This window comes from Zingiber officinale, chromosome 7A (assembly GCF_018446385.1).
Source record: "Zingiber officinale cultivar Zhangliang chromosome 7A, Zo_v1.1, whole genome shotgun sequence".
NCBI classification, from domain to species: Eukaryota; Viridiplantae; Streptophyta; class Magnoliopsida; order Zingiberales; family Zingiberaceae; genus Zingiber; species Zingiber officinale.
The window spans coordinates 82,763,598-82,783,356 of NC_055998.1; the positions used below are offsets into that span (position 1 = coordinate 82,763,598).

A 19,759-nucleotide genomic window follows, 5' to 3' on the forward strand; every position below is an offset into this window, starting at 1 on the left:
CTTTTTTGTTAACCTAGAGTTATTTAAGGAAATTAAATATTAGCTTTCCTTAAAAGGCTTTGTCTAGGTGGTGGTGGTTGCTCCCATATCCAAGAAGGTCATGTGCCTCGCCATGCAGTCCTGGAAGCCAATTTTGGAAATTAATATTTAATGGAATTAATAACATAGGTGGATTTAAATCAATAGTGTTAAGTTCCGCTTACGATTCAAATCTAAACCATTAAGAACAGATAAGTTAAATTTGGAATCAATGATGTTAAGTTTCGTCTGCGATTCCTAATTTAACTTCTAAAGAACACAATAAGTTATTTAAGGAAAGGTTCGACACTTGTACAAAAAATTTTTGTACAGTAAAATTGATACGTTTTCCTAGGACTAACTAACAAATAATCGAGAGACTGGAGCTGGGAATCAGTAGCCTAGAGCCGAGAGTCAGAAGTTGAGAGTCGAGAGCCTAGAATTGATAGTCGGGAGTTGATAATACGAGTTTCCTGATTTTGACTATCGTAAGACTTTTGACTTTTTAGCTATGCGACCTTTGCTGATTACCCCTTATCAATGAGGATATTGATAATGCTATTTTGCCTATTGCAAAGAAAGATGAAGAATTATTCAAGATGTGCATGCTTCAACCCTTATCTTATGGGAAATAAGGTAATAGTGGTTTATTCAATATTGTTCGCTTGATTATATCAGATAGAGTACTTGATAAAATATTGCCAAGCTTGGAAGCTGAGATGATGGAGGAAAGGATTGCATCAACTGGGATTGTGCAAAAATGCATGAGAGAGGATGGATTTTCCAGGAGATTAAGTGTCGAACAGTACACACCAAAATGTAAGTTAAAAATAGTGATCCTGTCTAGATGGTTGAGAAGATAAATTTCAATGTATATCGTTTAAAGTAATTTAGTCATATTTGCATTGTCGATATTTTTAATGTGAAACATTAAATTTCTTTCTATGATGATTTGATGATAAAAGATAGTAAGATGTACAAAGCTTCCGTATATACGGAATCCGAAGAAAGATATAATCAATAATTCAAGGATAAATTTTCTCCATCAATGATACGGGGAATGAAAGAATAATTTAATTTTTTTTAATTTTACCGAGTCGGATTTTTTAGATTTTTCTTATATATTTAGGAGTCTTTAAAGTCTATTTAATTGTTTTGAAATTACTTTTTTATTAATAGGAATTTATAACCGCATCGTTTCTTTCCAATCGTCAAATGTTATTGTCTATCTCTTGACATTATATAGAATCAACATCGTTTCTTCTAATCGTCGAACTTGATTGTTTATCTCTTGATACTATATGGAAACAACATGATTTAAAATATTACTTTTGATATTCTAATGCGAATCAAAAAACTTATAGTTATCCTTAGTAAAAACTCTAACCAACCACTCATCTATATTGTATTTGTATTTTGGTTTGCATCCATACACAACAGTATTTAGTTCAACAAGTTTCATAATTTAGTCCAATAAAATGTTATTATTTAGTTACAGCATGTGCCATTCTTTGTGTATATCACACAGCACATGAGCGTCTTGTAATTAAAGAAAACTATCAGGGCGCATTCTGATAAATGTCAAATATCCACGGGCGTCTTTTGATAAAATGGCCAATATTTTAAGCTGACCATCAAATTTCCCATTATTTATTGACTAAAATGAAAAATCTCGCTTTTGGGCCGGGCCTCGTCACTTTTTCGGCCGCGTGGCTTTAAAAGGAAAATCACATGAGTCGCACGTGGGATTAAAAGGCCAACATGATCCAACGGCTGGCGTCGCCCTATCACGAACTGGCTCCCTCAAAACGTGTCACGAATCCCCTTCTTTTAAACTCGCGTTGCGCCTCCAGATCTCGCTCTCGCTCTCGCTCTCTGCACACTTGCGGCGAATTGGAGATAGATCGGGGGAAAGGCTGAAAGCAATCGACGAGGAGGAAATCGCCATCGAGGACGAAGAAGCGGGATCGGAGGAATTCGAGAGAGGAGGGATCGAAGCCGAAAGCAATCGCCGTCATTCTGTCTTTTTGCTCTAAGGATTCGGTGCTGCTGAGTCCAGTAGTGGTTTCTCGGATCGGTCGCCTCGTTCTTTCGTCAAGGGTGGCGGATCGATCTCGTTGCATTCGAAGCGATGGCTTCTGTGTATCCGGCTCACGTCGATGCGGTCCAGGTAAATGAATCGAGCGCATCGAGTGCGTTTGGGGGTATAAAAGGGGCTATGAAGTGTTTCTCCCCTGCTTCTTTGAGTCTCCGCTTGATATTTTTCCCTTTTCCTTTTTCTCTACCTTCTTTTATTGATGCAGGTTGGCGCTTTTTTTTTGAAGAATTACTACCCGATTCTTCAACAACAGCCAGAGCTAGTGCACCAGTTCTACACGGAATTGAGCTCCATGGTGCGATTTGATGGGACTGCAACAGAATCAGCAACCGGGATGGTGGTACTGTTAGCGAATCTAAGTTATTTTCCTTTTTTTTTTTTGGATAAATATCGTTCTATATTTTATCTCGTACATGCCATCTCAAATATTAATCTACCATTATTAAAAAAAATGTGAGCGTATTATCACGGGATTATTTTTAGTGATCTGTGACAGTATGCAATGTTGCAAGTGTATGTATTGTTAATGACTCGGTACCTTGGAATGCAAAAAAAAAACTTCCAGCAATGTGCAATTTTCCTATTTAAAACAAGTGCATTATCTTTCTACAACTAAATACTGATTTTGTGCAAAGTATCATCACATATATAGACATAACCTCAAGTATTTTCTGTTCTTCTTTATGTTCAAGATAACAAAGTGTGGTAACCTTATCAAAACAGACAACCAGATTTGTGTATGCTAATGTTTCTGATGTACCCAAACGGCCTATTTCTTTGTCCATGCTTCTCCATACTAATCAAAATGGTGATTGCAATTCTCTTTATGTTGTGCAAAGTGAGGCTCAGGCATACAATTATGCATCATCTTCTATTTATTTCAGTATTTTGTATTCTTTATTTCTTTTGAATGAAGTATTCTTCTGGATAAAGTTTTCTTTTTAAACAAAAGTTGCATTCTTTACATATAGATATACATCTATGTGATTCACTTTCATATTGTGTTAAAATAGTTAAATTTCTCAAATGAATTATTCCAACAATCTTTAGTATTGAGAGTTGTAGTTACTGACATATAATCATTAACCTCTGAGACTTTATTCATAAACAAAGCCGGCAGTACCTTGGACATTGTTGTATTTTCACTTCTAGAATGTTAAGATATAAGATGATAATGCAACCAGAATGATATGCAGAACACTATCTATATAGTAACCAAAATTTATAGGGAAAAATAGGATAAGAAGGAAATTGGCTGGAATCCTACATTGATTTTTGAACTCTTTATTGTTTTAGAAATCAACTTGATTACTTAAGAAGCTTAACTAAATTTATATCATGTAGATCTTTTGTCTTGAGAGTTTTCACTAATTTATATTACTCTATTCCATTGATATCCTCACAGAGAGACATGAATCCCTACTTTATTTAACCAAACAGTTATCTGTGTGAATACCGGCCCAAATTATGAGTAGTGAGAAAAGTAGAATTTTTGTGAACATCTGTTTCTATTAGGCCTGATATAATGAGATAAGAACTTCAAATCGACTATTGCATCCCAATTCCAAAATATAAGAAGTACATGCATCAATGCAAATTCTAAAAGAATTTTTTTTTCTTTTTATCTTTTATTGTTATTATTATTATTATTATTTTTAGTTGGCACCAGGTATCCAAGCCTTTAGCTCAACTAATCCTAGGGGTGGCCAGCCCGGCCCTACGGAAATTTTCCACCGGCCACCTAGATAATTTTTTTTTATGAATGAATTCAAGGATAAAATTAAGGTTAAGATTAATGATTAAGCTAATTGTCGCAAAATTTTCATATCCCAAAGGACTTTCTTAGAGAGAACATCTTATTTCTATTAGGGTAGTACATTTTATTCCTTTACCTGTTTAACAAATACATTTGTTATTAATGATCCTTGATATTTAAGTTTGGCTCATTTGTTTATTCAAGTTATAGAAGCAAAATGAATGTTTAACCTTTTGACATAGAAACTCCAGCTTCATAAACCTTTATGCTTCTTCCTTCTTCCACCATACCTAGAAAAATGCTTTTGATTTAAAGCTTACTGTGATTTATTTTTTTTAAAAAATAGAAAAGATCTTGATCCATATATTTCAGTCTATTTAATGTTCTGGAATTTGGATAGTCTTTTATGCTGTTGTCTTTTCCTGTGTTTTCTATGTGGATTATAGTTTGGATGTTCAAATGGCCTCCTACTTCATCTTCTTTCATGGTGATCTCTTGATATAAATTGTAAACTATTGTTTTGAAAGTAATATTTGTTTTACAAAAATAATATTTCTAAAATAATCATTATTTGTTTGTTGAGTTTTAAGTATATCTATCTTCATTCTTTTTTTTCCCTCAAGACTTATAGATCAGCAAGGTACTAAAATAATGTTGCTAACAGCATTACACTAACTTTTTTGCAGCAAATTCATCATCTTGTCATGTGCCTGAATTTTAAGGGGATAGAGATTAAGTCAGCCCACTCCTTGGAGTCATGGAATGGTGGAGTTTTGGTGATGGTTTCTGGTTATGTGGAACTGGAAGACTATAGCTCTAGGAGGAAATTTGTTCAAACCTTTTTTCTTGCTCCCCAAGAGGAAGGATATTTTGTTCTCAATGACATTTTTCACTTCCTTGAAGAGGAACATATTCATCAGCACCCAGCAGCCCTCATGCCTCAAGGTGAATTTGAGACTGATATGAAGGAGTCCAGTCCTGCATCAGAAACAGGTAGATTTCAGTTTGGAAAAATATTTTTAGCATAAGTCATTTTTTTCTCTGCGAGTTTTTCTGTGATGACATGTTATGGAAAAGAATAGCTTACTTCATTAAAAATATTGTGGAATTTCTGAAAAGAAATAAAAGTCTTTTTACCCTTGGAGCTTTCTGTGTATGGGCACCTTTTCATTGTAATTGTATGCAACAGTTATGTCTTAATTCCTGTTTAGGTTAAAATAGAAGGAAAAAAAACCTTAGGGAGCATGAAGTTGTTAACAAATTGGATCTGAGATTTTCTGCTTGTATTAATTTGATGACTTCAGTCGCATAGGCAGAGGGAGATCTTGGAAAGCCTAGTTAGAAACTATAGGGCAGCGTAGCTATTAGGTGCTTGTATGAGAGATTGAGAGGGTGCATCTGCACTTTGATAGAGGTAGTATAGTTTACATCTTTATTGTTGATATTATTTTAGGGAGTTATAAGAACTCTCGCTAAACTCAAACTCTATTTTTATTTATCTGCCTTCTTAATATGGTTCTCACCTTCTCGGTTTAAAACAAAAAATCATAATGTTGTGGGAATAGGCTAAAATTTTAAATTGAATTCCAATAGACAAATGAACCAATGAGTGAGGCCTCCTATACTTTCTGCATCTTTGTTTTCACGTGGAAAGCACTTCTATCTTATGCTATTTTTTGGGGTCACAAGAAGATTACCTCTATGCCTATCCATTTAACAATTTCTTTCTTAGTGTCAGTTCGTGACTACACTCCGGGAGAAGTTCAGGCTCAGGATATGGCACCTCCAATTCATGTGGAAGAAAATGCCACTGCTGAGAAATATAACACTGTTGAAGCACCACAGCAACTTTCAGTTTCTGACGAAAGATTAGATGAGCCTCCTCAAGATAGTGCTTCATACCCAGTTGCCTTGGAGACAATGAGAGAGCCGTCGCCTCCCACTGCTCCTGAAGAGCCTGCTGGAGAACCTACTAAGCACACATATGCCTCCATTGTATGCTGAAATATTATTTTTTATATCTTCTCGCATGGAATTCCATAGGTGGCTGATGTTATTTGTGTTCCAGCTTCTTGCTAAAGGCCAATCTGGTTTACCCACGCATCAACTGGCGGTTGCCAAGGGCTCTCAAATTACTTCAGAACGGGCTCATTCCACACAACCAATTCCCCAGCAACCACAGCCGGCTATCATTTCTGAGAAGTCTGGCTCTGAGTCAATTGAGGAGGTTTTACTAGTTGAAGATGAAGGTTTCTCCTCTCATTTCTTTTGTATTTCTTTTTGACAATTGCATCCTCCCATTTTTTACTCTGCAAATGACAATTGCAACTGCTATGTGATGATTACCTGATATTGGGATACGTTCTTGTTTCCATCTCAGGCGATATAAAATCTGTCTATGTTGGCAATCTTCCTTCATCTATTTCAATTTCAGACCTTCAGCAAGTCTTCAAGCACTTTGGTAAATTAAGACCAGATGGTGTTTCTATTAGAAGCCGCAAGGTTGATTGTGCTGGAGCTTGTTGCGCTAATTCGACTTCTATATATCTAGGTTTCTGACTTAATATACATGAAAATTTTCAGGAATCTGATGTTTTCTATGCTTTCATTGAATATGAAGATGTCATCGGTGTACAGAATGCACTTAAGGTTTGCCATCTTCCTCTAGTCTAAGTTTAATTTACTATCAAACCAGGATCAAAATATGGACTGAACAAATAGTGTTCATGAGTTCATTGAAGCGTGCTTTTTGTCTGGAATAGAATATTGCGGTTGAACAAAATATTGTGCTTTTTTTATTTCGGGCAGTTAGGTTCAACTTAGATTTCAGCTATTAGTGTTTAAGATCCGTCTCCAAAATTATTGCTCATTTGGCTTCTCATTTGTAGGCATCTCCAGTGCAGCTAAATGGGAGGTTGATTCATGTTGAGGGAAGAAGACCTAATAGTGGTATTTCACGTGGAAGTAAGTCACTGATTTTTTTCCCTTCCTTTTCCGTAATTTTTTTATTGACATTTTCCCACTAATGTGTCTGAGATACCTATTTTCTAAACGACAAGAACTTCAAGTAGCTGAATAATTCTGACGTATTCGATGATATTGATTCATTGCAAATGTTATGTCATGTTTACAAATTCAATGTTTTCCTCGTCATTCATTAAGAGCATGACTCAGTTTCAGAACCCAAGTCCCTTATCAATGTTCTTTTCCTTCAGAGAGAGAGAGAGGCAGAGGCAGAGGATACCCCTCTGAGGCCTCAAGAGGGCGTGGTGGCGGCAGGATTTTCAGCCGGGGCAGCAGGCCTCAAGATAGCGAAAGGGACTATACGAGTCGGTCCAGAGGAAATGGTTATCCTCAACGAGTTCAAGACACGGGTTACTAGGCGCTCCAGCTCCCAAAGACGGAACAACGATAAGCTTCGTTAGCTTCCCATCACATGGGAAATACTGCTGTCTCCAGGTGTATGTTTTCTTTTCAGCAATTCCAAGTATATTTGTATGCTGCTTTTCTGGAGTGTAATTTATAATTTCTATTTTGTGGAATGACATTGCATGTAGAAGAATCATTTTATGTTTGCTCCTCAATTGTTTAGGATGATTTTGTTTTTCAATGCTCCAGTAGTCAAGATAACTTTTCTGATGATAGGAACAAAATTACTCGTGGAGATAACTTTCTCAAAGCTTATTTAGTTCTGTTCATTAGTTCCTTAATCTGCAAGAGATGGGCAACATCGCGCTAATCCTCATTCCACTGATTGCAAACAAAGGCAATGAAAGTGAAAGTGAGGGTGAGACTGAGAGTGAAAGCGAAAGCTAAAGCTAAAGCTACAGAGAGGGCTGCAGGGCAAGAGGAAGAAGAGCCGATGGCCCGCTTTCTTCTCCACCGTCCTCCTCCTGTTCCGCTTCCAGACTCTTCCGGATCATTCCCGCTCTTCACGCTATCCGTTGCCGCGCTTCTCACCGTCGCCTTCCTCCCGCTTCCTTCCGTCGCCTCCGCCGACCTCTTCAGACTCGTCTACAAGGGCTGCTCCAATCAGACCGTCGGCGGCGGCTCCGCGGCGCTCACCGCTCTCTCCTCCAATCTGACTTCCCAGGCCGACTCATCCAAGTTCTACCAGGCCACTGCCTCCTCCGTCGACAGCGAGCCGTCTTTCCTCGGCCTGTTCCAGTGTCGCGGCGACCTCTCCGCCTCCGATTGCTCCGCTTGCGTCGCCCGCATCCTCCCCATGTGGTCGTCTCTCTGCAGCTCCGACTCCGCCGCGGTCCGGGTTCAGCTCACTGGCTGCTACACCCTTTACCAGGTCTCGGGATTCCCCCAGGTCCCCGGTACCGAGTTGCTGTATAAAGAGTGCGGATCCGGGAGCAGCGGCGACGACTTCGAGGGCAGGCGAGACACGGCCTTCGCCCAGCTCCAGAGCGGCGTCACGGGCGGAGGAGGGTTCTACGCCACCAGCTACGGATCCGTGTATGCGCTGGCGCAGTGCGAGGGCGACCTCTCCGCCAGTGACTGCAGCGACTGCGTGATGCAGGCGAGCCAGAAGTCGAAGGCGGAGTGCGGCGGAGCCGCCTCCGGCCAGGTCTACCTCAACAAGTGCTACATCAGCTACAGGTACTACGCCAATGGCGTCGCCACCAACGGCGACGGCGGTGGCGAGAGCAGCGTTGGAGGTAACTACTCACTATCATTAGCATGTCGAAACCTACCCTAGTCGCTTCCATCGTATATTGCATACTTCGCACATACGTACAATGGCGAGATCGATTCTTTTTGTTCTGATGCGAAGGTAGTCTGTGCCACCATACCACCAAAATTGTCTTTTGTCTCTCTTCTGTAGCTGTTTTTTTTTCAAGAGAAAGCTGATGAGCTTGAATTGATATCGAAGTTCAGGTCAAACAGGGAAGACAGTAGCCATCGTCGTGGGAGCTACGGCAGGGGCGGGCTTCTTGATCATCTGCTTCTTGTTCGCTAGAAGTGTAATGAAAAAGAAGGATAACGAATGGTAAGAAACAGAAACATAAAGTTCTCCAACACTTTTGTACTGCCACGCTCATCTTTCGGGTTTAACGTCTTATATTACAGAGAGGAAGATATGTAAATGGTATAAATTTTGTTGATATATGATCTGTATCATATAGTATTGATTTCATTATTTAGTCCACTCTCTTTAATGATAGGAATGAGTTCATTACATTAAAAAATTTCGAACACTGATCCAAACAACGAAAACAAATAGAGACCAATGAAACATACAAAGCAAAAGACATCCAAGAAGCCTTGCTGTTCAATAATTAAGTTTTAAGAAAAAACCCACAAGACTCCAGAAGCTAAAAAGTAACAATTATGTTTAAACTGCTGCAGCTGCTGCCTTCTTTCTTGGTGCTGCTTCAGTGCCTGAAAGGAGTACTAACATCAATATCTTACATGTGGAATCTGTCTGACTATTTGTCAACCCTCTTATACAAGTTTAGGATATTACAATTTGGAAGAAGAAAAATTGAATACCTTCTCTGAAATTATTCTTGAACCTTCGTGGCACATGACGGAGATATCTCATCCTTCCAGTACCAGTTGTCTTCCTTCTAATCGCCTTCACACTCCAATTATCTGTTGCAAGAACAAACTTGTAAGAGTAATAGTGCAAGCTATAAAAACAAGAGAAATCAGGAGGAAAAAACTTAATGTTACAGATTTTTTTTTTTTTGAAAATCCCGACTATTTGACATGCCAAAATTAAGAAATGCAGCGGAGAGGGAAGAACATCTAATGTTTTATCAGTAGCAAAATCAATAAGAGTAAAATACCAAACCAACCACCCTACCAGTACATGTTCCACAAAAGATTGGTGAATACCATGTTGTTGCAGTGGCAGTGTTTACCAAATAGTAGCGGTGTGATTTATGCATGTTCATTTTGAGTCTTTATCTTACATTTTACTGGACTGCCAAAGTTCTTATTAATTGTTAAGTAATAGTTGTCGAATGGAAACCAGTATTGAAATATATGAAATTAATTGAAATCGAGTACAATATAAGGTGGAAAATGATGAAAGTTTAAATTTTGTCAAATTAGGTTGACTTCAGAGAACTCAACCAATCTAGCTCACTCTCCGTCACTTTCTCTTAATCAAACTAGTCCATTTCCATTTCCTCGAAATACCTCAAAGCAAGGAAAACAAAATGACGGAATCAGATTCAGATGTAACTTACACTTGCGGATCCGAGCAGCAGGGTAGCCGCAGGAACCGCACCGGCTCTTCTGGAGGTGGAAGCTCCTCCGCCCGCATCGCACGCACAGCGTGTGGGTCTTGTTCCTCCTCTTTCCGAAGCTCCCCGTGCCCTTCCCCTGCCGGAACAAGTAGTAGTAGAAGAAGAAGAAGCCCGAACGCGAGAATTAGACAAGCGAAACTGGAACAGAACCGAGGCGACAGTTGCAAAGGGATTAAAGGATTATTACCATCGCCCTAATGCGCACTACACAGCCTCCCTTCTCTTTGCGTGTGCGTCGGCGTCGGCGTCAGCTTAGGGAGCAAGACGAAAGGAAACCCTAATACTGGGATCCTCCTTTTATAGTACGTAATCTGGGCCGACGCCTCCGAAAGCGGAAGGGGACCAAATTTTGGGATCAGCCCAATTAGTTTGGTATGTGGCCTAATATCTTATGGAATCACATATTTAAGCTTAATATATGAAAAAAAAAAAAAATAGAAAGCTCGTAAGAGGCCCACAAGCTCATGGTCATTGGTCAGACCAGTCTCTGCCACGATATTGACATAGTAGTTCTTATTTATTTTATTATTTTTTGAAAAAATTTATTGCACCAGCCGGGAATCGAACCCGGGTCTGTACCGTGGCAGGGCGACTAGACCACTGGTGCTGGACGATTTCAAAAAACAATAAATGTTATTTTATTACTTATTTATATCTTTTTAAACCACTAAGAAATTATTTTTTAAAATTAATTATTAAATATAATATATATTAAAAAAACTCTAATAATATTATGTCGAACAGATTATACCATCTTAAATTTAAGTTAAACATATCTAATATCATAGATATTTAAATTCAATTGTGATTTTTTTTAATGCTTTAACAAATTAGCTATGCATTTTTAATTTTAATAAATAAATATATATGGCCAATTCAGTAAAAAAATATTGTAAAACAAATAAACAATATATTAATATTATTGTTGTTTAAAATTGTTCTAAAATAATATATAAAATGCAATATATTAAAATTTCTTTTAAATTGAAAAATACTCTTATCAATTTTCTAGAATTAAATAAATCATAATATTATCTTTAATAATTTTTTAAAAAAATAATTTAAAAACAAAATCTGCCTTCCAATTTGACTAATGCCGTGGCCCTGGCGCCGCCATCGCAAGCCCGTTGCCCTTGATAAAGGCCACCGAAGCCCCGCCCCCGTTCTCTCTCTCTCTTCGCCCCTCCTCGCGCGGAGGCTCGATGGCGGAGGAGGACGACGTCCGTCTCGAGGTGGAGGCCGTCTTGGCCGTTTACGGCGGTGATTGCCGCGTGATCCGCGAGTTTCCGCCCCATCTCGCCGTCCACATCCGGCCACGGACTGCTGACGATTCCTCTCAGCAGGTGACCACCCACCTTTTCCCTTTTCTGATCGATCGTCAGTACGGGTTCTTCCTCTCTGTGTCTCAATTACTGACTGGTAGGATTTTTGGTTGGGTGGGATTGTAATTGAGGAGCACGGGGGAGAAAGCGACACATCGCAGGTTCAAAATCAACTAGAATGATTATAATGGTTTGAAGTTCTTCATTAGATCATTTAGTGTTTGTTTCAATTGCCTGAATTGTCACAGAATCTCAACCCAATGGGGACAAGAGTATCATAGATTTAGCTTCCCTGTCTCAAGTTTTTTCACATGGAGACAACAAGTATCAACTTTGACTTATAAAGTTCAATCTGTGTTACTGGCTGTTCACACACGGATTCGCGTTTATTATGCTAGTAAATGCTTCCAGACTGGAATTTGGTGAAGTGCTTTTATAAACAGTTTTTGGGAGGTGTGATATTTGGATTACTGTTCCATCTTCTGGCTGTTTGTAAAGCTAAATATTTGATGGCACATTAAGTTATAAAAACCTTCATACCCAAGATAAGTTGTAGCTGCACAAAATGTTCTTGATTACTCAAGTTCCTGAACAGACTAGGATTATCTTGTAGTGTGTATGCTCATAGTTGCCTACAAACATTAATCATATAGGACTTGATTCACTACTTAGATTGCTTTATACTATGTGCAAGTTGCTTCCTGAAATTATGCACAAATGGTTACTCGTATAATCATCCTCTTATTGGGATTATGAAGTTATTACACGAAAGCTCAATCATTTGATTCCCTAAAATCATTATTTGCTTTCTCAAATTGCAAAGTGAAGGGTTTGCATGTGTAGGCTTATAATAAGCTTTCACATCATGGAGCATATCTTTGGTGAAGCTATTGAATGTTGTTATTTGCTCACATTTTCATGCATGCATCTTTGTCTTACTGAATTCTTTTTATGCATCTGTATTTTCTATTAATATTAGATAGAAATTGTGTCTTGTTGATTATTTGAGTGGCAGATTAGTTTTTATGACTGAATTGTTCATTCACATATTCTTTGAATTCTGCTTGTTACTAGCTTCAGTATCATAACTTTTTTCACTGTTGGTTTTCAAATTGTTGGAAAAATTTCTTGTAAACGTTATGATTCACTATTACTAATGCCTCACTTTCACTCTGCAGTTTGTGGAAGTTATCCTTGGAATAAAATCAACTACTCAGGTACATGAAACTAAGAGCATTTATGTTACAATTTTTACAAAGTTTCTCTTTACTTCATGTGAACTTTGAGATGTCTCAACTAGAGAATTCAATTTTTGTCTTTTGATACTTCTATCTCTTGATTAGTAACAGTAAATTTTTCATTACTGAAATCGGGTGATCCATAGTGTATTGAACCTCAGAAGTTTGCAATAGAAGGTTTCTTCTTGAGGGTGCATTCAAGTATTCAAGCACTCAAGTGTCTAATCTAAAGTTTTTTCCATTGTAGAAATCTCATGAACTGTAGGATGATGAACTCTACGTAATTCCTGTTTAGAAAATGGTTTAGATCAGTAGCCACTCCTATCCTATAAATATGTATTGATGTTTATTGATTTGACCAAGTATTCCATGATATAAGCACATGATTCACAAGGTTTGTTACACAATTTATTTCTTTTATTATTAGGAAGAAGGATAGAAAGATTTGTAAAGATTGCAAAGTCATCCCTGGAGAAAGCTTAACTACCCAACATAGGGTAGTAGTGTTGGATATACGCCTCAAACGTAATATCAATAGAAAGAAAATATATACAATTCCTAGAATTAAGTGGTGGAAGTTAAATGATGGAAAACAAAATATATTTAAGGAGAAGGTAGAAGTACAAGCATTAGGTGAAATATACGATGACTCTAATACAACATGGGATAAGATGGTATCAAAGTTGAAAATAGTAGCTAAGAGTATACTCGGTGAGTCAAAGGGACATGCACCACTAAGTAAAGAATCTTGGTGGTGGAATGAGAAAGTACAAGAGAAAGTGAAGGAAAAACGAATAGCTTATAAGGAATTATATATTTGTAAGAACGAGGAAAACTTAAAAAAATATACAATAGCCAAGAAAGAAGCTAAAAAAGTAGTGAGTGAAGCAAAAAATGAAACTTTTGAACGGTTATATCGAAAATTGGATACAAAAGAAGGGGAAAGAGACATTTATAGAATAGCTAAAGTGAGAGAAAGGAAAACAAAAGATCTTAGCCAAATAAAATGTATTAAACATGAATGTAATAGGGTATTAGTAAATGATGGAGAAATAAAAGAGCGGTGGAAGAGATATTTTCATCAACTTTTTAATGAAGGTTTAGGTGACCAACTTAACTTAGGTAATTTAATTAGGTCAAATGAGCATAGAAATTTTAATTTTTATCGTAGAATTCAAACATCAGAAGTAAAACAAACTTTAAATGAGATGCACAATGGAAAAGTCGTTGGACCAGATGATATTCCGATAGAGGTATGGAAGTGCTTAGGGAAACAAGGTATTGAATGACTTACAAACTTATTTAACATGATATTGAAAACGAAAAGAATGCCTGATCAATGGAGGATAAGTACTTTAGTTTCCTTATATAAGAACAAGGGAGACATACAAAATTGTGCAAACTATAGGGGTATTAAATTAATGAGTCATACTATGAAACTTTGGGAAAAAGTAATAGAAAAAAGATTAAGGAAGGAGACCACAGTGACAGAGAATCAATTTGGGTTCATGCCTGGAAGGTCGACAATAGAAGCTATACATCTCCTTAGACAATTAATTGAAAAATATCGGGAGCAAAAACAAGATCTACACATGGTATTCATTGACTTAGAAAAAACTTATGATAGAGTCCCAAGAGAAATTATATGGAGAATTTTAGAAAAGAGAGGTGTTAGCGTAACATATATCAACTAATTAAGGATATGTATGAGGATGTAATGACAAGAGTAAAGACTTTGTGGAGTAAGCATTTCCAATAAAGATAGGGTTACATCAAGGATCAACCCTAAGTCCCTATCTTTTACACTAATTATGACACATCCACGATACAACATCACGGTGCATGTTGTTTGCAGATGATATTATTTTGGTAGATGAGACACGTGAAGGAGTAAATGCTAAGCTAGAATCTTGGAGGGAAACACTAGAAGGGAAAGGTTTTAAGCTTAGTAGATTAAAGACAGAATATATGGAATTTAAGTTTAGCAATATTAGAAGTAATGAAACAATTGTTAAGATAGGAGAGGACAAGTTGCCCGGAACCGAGAGATTTAAATATTTAGGATCATTTTGTAAAAATGGAGGGATTGAGAGAGATGTCTTACATAGAATACAAGCAGGATTGGTGAAATGGAGGGGAGCGTCGGGTGTTTTATGTGACCGTAAAGTACCTCTTAAACTTAAAGGTAAGTTCTATAAAACCGCTGTTAGACCTGCTATGTTATATGGAGCTGAATGTTGGGCTATGACTCGAGCACATGAGCATAAGATGAGAGTTGCAGAGATGAGGATGTTAAGGTGGATGTGTGGACATACGAAGATTGACAAAATAAGGAATGAGAGCATTAGAGAGAAAGTCGGATTTGCATCTATTGAGGACAAACTTCGAGAGACACGTTTAAGATGGTACGGACATGTACTTAGACGACCAATAAATGTTCCAGTTAGGCGATGTGAAACTATGATAAACATGCATATCAAACGAGGAAGAGGAAGACCAAAAAAGACTTGGTTAGCAACAATAAAACAAGATAAAATTTATTTAAATATAGATGATGATATAATAGGAGATAGAGCTCAATGGCGTAAAAGGATTCATACAGCCGACCCCATCTAGTGGGAAAAGGCTTGGTTGTTGTTGTTGGTTGTTGTATTATTTTAATAGTGGTTTTGAGAGAGACTAGTATATCTCTACCATATTTGTTTGTCAATACAGATCATAGGTGTGTATTGATTCATCTCGTTGTTTTTAAAATCCTGTAATCACTTTTTTTTTTATTTTTTTTATTTTGATGCAGTATCCAAGTGTGCCACCCCACATATACATTATAGATGAGAAGGGACTTGATGAAAGTCGACAAGCATATTTAATCACTGGCGTGCAGAATAAAGCAATAGAACTCCGTTCTTGTTCAATGCTTGTAGCACTTTGTGAGGTAAATGAGTTGTAACTTGCTTGGAATGTATCTTGTATTTTAAAATATCTAAAATCTTTTCTGTTTGTAAATATTCATTCTTGTTCTTAATTTTATTATACATCAAGGTCTTAGTTACTCATAAAATCATCGGCAGAATTTGACTTGTAAAATCTACCCTGTGTGACTAGGAGTTTATGGTAAGTGATAATTCCTCATTAATTGAGCATTGATGCAAATTTGTGCATGTAGTCATATATATATATTTAAATTCCCTGGAGGGTATTTATTGTTCCAAGTGGACTCGTTGCAAGACAAGCTGTAGCAACTTGCAATTAATTCACCAAGTCAATTTGCAGCCAAGCTCAGACCTTAAAAAAAAAATCTAAAAATGCAACAAATAACTGTTAATGTGGCAAGGTCTCTTGCATCAGGCAAACGATACTAGTGTAACAAGCATAAATTTAAAATGATTTGAAAATAGTGTCTTTAAAATATTCTTCGGTAAAGGTGATATTAGTAAGTTGTATTGTGCTTAGGTTAAAAATGCATAATTATAGCATCATAAAAAAAATCAAGTTGATGTAGTAATAACAATCATCCAAATGATACCTAATTGATTAGTAATAGCAATCACACATACAGGCATTAAAAAAATTGCATCTGTAAGTGTTTATTGTGTTGGAATTTGAGAAAATAACACTTGGTCACAGTTCCAATTGTTTTAAACCAAATGATTCTTATTGTGAAACTAGTCTGTATAGCTGTATAAGGTGGTTGCACATTTCTTTTGTTCGACTTTCAACTGTTAAAGTGTTATCCATAGTTATGTTAATATGAAGAAAATTTCGGTTTAAATTCCAAATATTTCCTTGCAATATATGTTTATACTATGCGAAGATAGTATCACACATTAGCATATATTTTTGAGCTGATTGATTTCTTATTTCTAGGAAGCAGTTGATCTTCTTTCTAACATGAATCATCCTGAAGGAAACTGCCCATTGTGCTTGTATCCTTTGGTTGCTGAAGATCAGTCAGATTCTACTATGCCATTTATGAAGTTGATGTCCTGCTATCACTGCTTCCATAAGTAACTATCCTCTTCTATTCATGCTATTTATCTACCAAATTTTTTGGTATCAACTAAATGTTCTATGACTTTTGCTACATAGTGAATGTATTATCGGGTGGTGGAAATGGTTACAGACGGAAGACTCAGAAGCAATTGCAGAAATTTCATCTTCTAATCCTCAAAGAAAAAGAGATACTTTTGGTGAGCATCCGTTGTAGAACAATAGCATAGAGGATCAATGAAGATGTTTAGCTGTTAAAAGATGTTCAATATTTCAATACTTCCATTCTTGAGGTCCTTGAGGAATATTCTAGCCGAGTAAATTATCTCATATTTTCCTTTAGTTTAGTTATAGTTTGCAATGAATTCAGAAACTTAGTCACTTGAGATAATCAACTGAAGATGAAAACTTAATAATTTGTTAGACATTTATACATTTTGTATTGTCTACTAGGTTTTGTTGAATTATTTAGTTAGTATTTGGCTCATATCTAAGAAACATAATAAACATTCTTAGAATGTTTAATTCTATTTTTGAATGTTTGTGTCATAAGATTAGATTTTACGTAACAGTAAGTATGTTTTGCGTTGGAATTTTGGCAATCCTTATATGAAAAGGAGTAAAAATCTAAGCATCTATGGCATAGTAGTTCCCGTTTGAACTAGAACATCAGAAATATGATAAGGATAATATCATCATCACTTATTTATCGATAAATAATACTTAAGATCTCCTGTCTTGTGGGTTATTAATTTGGATGTCTTGAGCACCTGTGCTTGTGGGTAATTACCAATTCTTACAACGTAAGAGCTCCTTCCACAAAGTGGATTTGATGGTTTCATACATCATACGATTATGTAGACTGTTATGTTTACACTTTAGTTTGGCTGAGTTGGCATCGTGTTTTGATCCCGAAAGCAACTGTTATAAAGTAGAAGTTGTTAACTGTGAAGCAATCTCAATGGTTGCTAAGTGGAAGTTATCAAGAAGCTGACAAGCAGTATGTGTAGCTCTAAAGCAGACTGTATAGCAGGACCAACCTTGTTACTCTCTTGGGGATTTTACCGTCAACAATATGTTCAGCCAATGCAAGTGCTAAGTGATTGTTGAGAGGATGTGAAGAGGGAATCAAGTTTTGTGCAGGTTTGATCAGTAAAAAGGATATTATTATTTAGGACGTAGGTGTAGGATTTTATGTGTTACATTTGAGTTAGCAATTGTCACGGCTCAAGTGAAACATGTTTGATGAGTCGATGAACTGGCTCACAATTCTCTCTGGGTTCTAGCCCCTTTCTAATCCACATTACGAGCCAACTCGGCCTAACTTTATTTGCTGAACTCTTGTGATTTGAACTATACATTCTGAAGTGTGTTAGATATCTTCAACTCATATGTCAACTCCCTTGTCTACAATGTGTTGGACCATTGGTGTTGAACAGATTTTAAGCTTTTAGTTTATTGACATCATTAAATCAAGAGGCTTCTAACATGGACTAGTCTTGGGTCTTTTGTCGCTTTAGAACGCTGGTTAATAAAGTGGTCTTGGTTACAAGTTTTTTACTGATCATTTCCCTCACTTCTAGTTTTCTTTCTCCACATATGGAATGACATATGATATATTAACATTCCTTCAGGGGTGTCTGTTGAAATGAATCAGCTAAAGGGAACTTGCCCAGTTTGTCGGAAGATCTTTGATGAGAAAGATATTGTGCATGTCCATGAGTATCCGGAAACAGATTCATTGTCCTCGGTATGCTTCCCACCATAATGTTATATTCTTTTCCTTTTTGTATGATATTATTATATTTCATTGTCACTATCTGGTTACAGCATACAAGTTGGTAGTTGACGTATATTCATCTCTCTCATTAATTTTGCTGAAATTCGTCTCCATTTTCTTGAAATCCATTTCTAGTTTCTCTCTATTGTTTTCTAGCTGGTCATGTAATCCAGCTGATTCGGTTTATTCGAATTCAACTGCCCTAATTTTTCCTGTCTTTGACGAAACACTGAGCTATACCTGAATTCCACATTAACTGGAATCAAGTGACAGAACATCTAATCCAGGCAAGCTGAATTAGCTGAGATTCATAAGAGTTGGTTCCAAACTAAGTGAAAGTTGAATAATCTCAGTATAAATAGGCATAGCTTATATTTTATTCATAGTAGCGTCACCATTTAACGGTGGCGACCATTGAACATTTGTAGAAAACAAGCTGCATATCCTTCTTTTGCTTTAGATTGAATAAGCTTATTGTTTCTAGACACCAAAGCTAATCCTCTGGATAGAACTCATGATACTTCCTTTGCTGATGTTAGGGTTTTGCAGGAATAGAAGTGGATGAAGATACTTCATTGTTGCTCCATTCCGAGTCAGAGAACAACAGAAGACGACACTTTGAGACTCTTCTAAAGTTGCAAAGTGACAAAAATGGCCTGATCCAACCCAAGAAGGATCTTGCAATATTACCTGGAATGTACCTCCCTGAGGTTGCCATGGTGCCTATCACATCTGCAGCAAGCAGTGCCGAACCTCCTACGATACCACCCACTGCCTCCGCCGGAACCAGTAACAAGCCAGGCAAAGATGATGACCATGAAATCAAGGAGAAAGAATCAAGAAACTCGGCAAACAAGGTTACAACGAGCAAACGGAAGACTGCAATAGCAAGAAAGGGTGGAAAATACAACCCAAGGCCACACCAAGCGAACAAACAACAATGGGTAAGAAAAGGATTCAATACTTTTGAACAATAACATACATTCTGCGGATGCAAAAAAGCAAGCACATCAGTCGAGCATAAACAAAGTCATACAATTAGTAATAAATTCTCATGTTCCATGTCTATCGACCACTTAAAATGTCATGTTCTGTCAATATAGAATGTGGAGGAGTTCCATGTTCAGTTTGTTCTTCCTTTAGTTTTTTTTTTCCTTCCATTTTTGTTGATTCTTAATATTACATTGATCTCGTGTGTGCACCCAACTCATTTTGTGTTATCTATTTATTTGGTTTGTTTAGTTCAATTTAAATAACCAATTTGAGGCTTGACATGACGAAGGCCATTCTT

At 36.9% G+C, this 19,759-nt stretch overlaps 4 protein-coding genes across 8 annotated transcripts; 3 read left to right on the forward strand and 1 right to left on the reverse strand.

The window, feature by feature from the left end:
• Positions 1–1,858: 1,858 nt before the first annotated feature.
• Positions 1,859–7,482, forward strand: LOC122001635 (nuclear transport factor 2-like). 3 transcript variants are annotated; one of them, XM_042556491.1, is made up of 9 exons: positions 1,859–2,188; positions 2,322–2,453; positions 4,559–4,865; positions 5,605–5,867; positions 5,941–6,121; positions 6,253–6,374; positions 6,456–6,521; positions 6,761–6,836; positions 7,088–7,482. In XM_042556491.1, the coding sequence occupies exons 1-9, from the start codon at positions 2,150–2,152 to the stop codon at positions 7,252–7,254; spliced, it is 1,353 nt and encodes a 450-aa protein (XP_042412425.1). In that variant the 5' UTR covers positions 1,859–2,149; the 3' UTR covers positions 7,255–7,482. The 3 variants fall into 3 exon arrangements, with proteins under 3 accessions (XP_042412425.1, XP_042412424.1, XP_042412426.1); XM_042556490.1 differs by having other exon boundaries at positions 1,860–2,188; positions 2,322–2,456; XM_042556492.1 differs by having other exon boundaries at positions 1,860–2,188; positions 2,322–2,456; positions 5,611–5,867.
• Positions 7,483–7,620: 138 nt separating this feature from the next.
• LOC122001637 (plasmodesmata-located protein 3-like) lies at positions 7,621–9,025 on the forward strand. Of its 2 annotated transcripts, none has more exons than XM_042556493.1 (2): positions 7,621–8,539; positions 8,760–9,025. In XM_042556493.1, exons 1-2 carry the CDS (start codon positions 7,642–7,644, stop codon positions 8,873–8,875), a joined length of 1,014 nt encoding a protein of 337 aa, XP_042412427.1. In that variant the 5' UTR covers positions 7,621–7,641; the 3' UTR covers positions 8,876–9,025. The 2 variants fall into 2 exon arrangements, with proteins under 2 accessions (XP_042412427.1, XP_042412428.1); XM_042556494.1 differs by having other exon boundaries at positions 8,755–8,849.
• A 94-nt stretch (positions 9,026–9,119) lies between these two features.
• LOC122001638 (60S ribosomal protein L37-3-like) lies at positions 9,120–10,476 on the reverse strand. Its single transcript, XM_042556495.1, has 4 exons — positions 10,326–10,476; positions 10,079–10,214; positions 9,375–9,476; positions 9,120–9,263 (listed from the first exon to the last, which is right to left on the reverse strand). Exons 1-4 carry the CDS (start codon positions 10,326–10,328, stop codon positions 9,217–9,219), a joined length of 288 nt encoding a protein of 95 aa, XP_042412429.1. The 5' UTR covers positions 10,329–10,476; the 3' UTR covers positions 9,120–9,216.
• A 789-nt stretch (positions 10,477–11,265) lies between these two features.
• LOC122001639 lies at positions 11,266–19,715 on the forward strand. 2 transcript variants are annotated; one of them, XM_042556497.1, is made up of 7 exons: positions 11,266–11,481; positions 12,639–12,677; positions 15,496–15,633; positions 16,566–16,705; positions 16,788–16,888; positions 18,323–18,438; positions 19,008–19,715. In XM_042556497.1, the coding sequence occupies exons 1-7, from the start codon at positions 11,341–11,343 to the stop codon at positions 19,443–19,445; spliced, it is 1,113 nt and encodes a 370-aa protein (XP_042412431.1). In that variant the 5' UTR covers positions 11,266–11,340; the 3' UTR covers positions 19,446–19,715. The 2 variants fall into 2 exon arrangements, with proteins under 2 accessions (XP_042412431.1, XP_042412432.1); XM_042556498.1 differs by having other exon boundaries at positions 11,267–11,481; positions 19,018–19,114.
• Positions 19,716–19,759: the final 44 nt, after the last annotated feature.

Bases quoted from the DNA above. Each gene is read 5' to 3' on its own strand.
- LOC122001635 (XM_042556490.1), top strand. From the start codon at position 2,150: ATGGCTTCTGTGTATCCGGCTCACGTCGATGCGGTCCAG. The intron at 6,375-6,455 runs GTTGATTGTGCT...GAAAATTTTCAG, and splicing joins TTTCTATTAGAAGCCGCAAG to GAATCTGATGTTTTCTATGC. The intron at 6,837-7,087 runs GTAAGTCACTGA...CTTTTCCTTCAG, and splicing joins TAGTGGTATTTCACGTGGAA to AGAGAGAGAGAGGCAGAGGC.
- LOC122001637 (XM_042556493.1), top strand. From the start codon at position 7,642: ATGAAAGTGAAAGTGAGGGTGAGACTGAGAGTGAAAGCGAAAGCTAAA. The intron at 8,540-8,759 runs GTAACTACTCAC...ATCGAAGTTCAG, and splicing joins TGGCGAGAGCAGCGTTGGAG to GTCAAACAGGGAAGACAGTA.
- LOC122001638 (XM_042556495.1), bottom strand. The intron at 9,477-10,078 runs GTAAGTTACATC...TTCTTGCAACAG, and splicing joins TGCTGCTCGGATCCGCAAGT to ATAATTGGAGTGTGAAGGCG. The intron at 9,264-9,374 runs GTATTCAATTTT...TACTCCTTTCAG, and splicing joins CAAGAATAATTTCAGAGAAG to GCACTGAAGCAGCACCAAGA.
- LOC122001639 (XM_042556497.1), top strand. From the start codon at position 11,341: ATGGCGGAGGAGGACGACGTCCGTCTCGAGGTGGAGGCCGTCTTGGCC. The intron at 15,634-16,565 runs GTAAATGAGTTG...TCTTATTTCTAG, and splicing joins TGCTTGTAGCACTTTGTGAG to GAAGCAGTTGATCTTCTTTC. The intron at 16,706-16,787 runs GTAACTATCCTC...TTTGCTACATAG, and splicing joins TGCTATCACTGCTTCCATAA to TGAATGTATTATCGGGTGGT.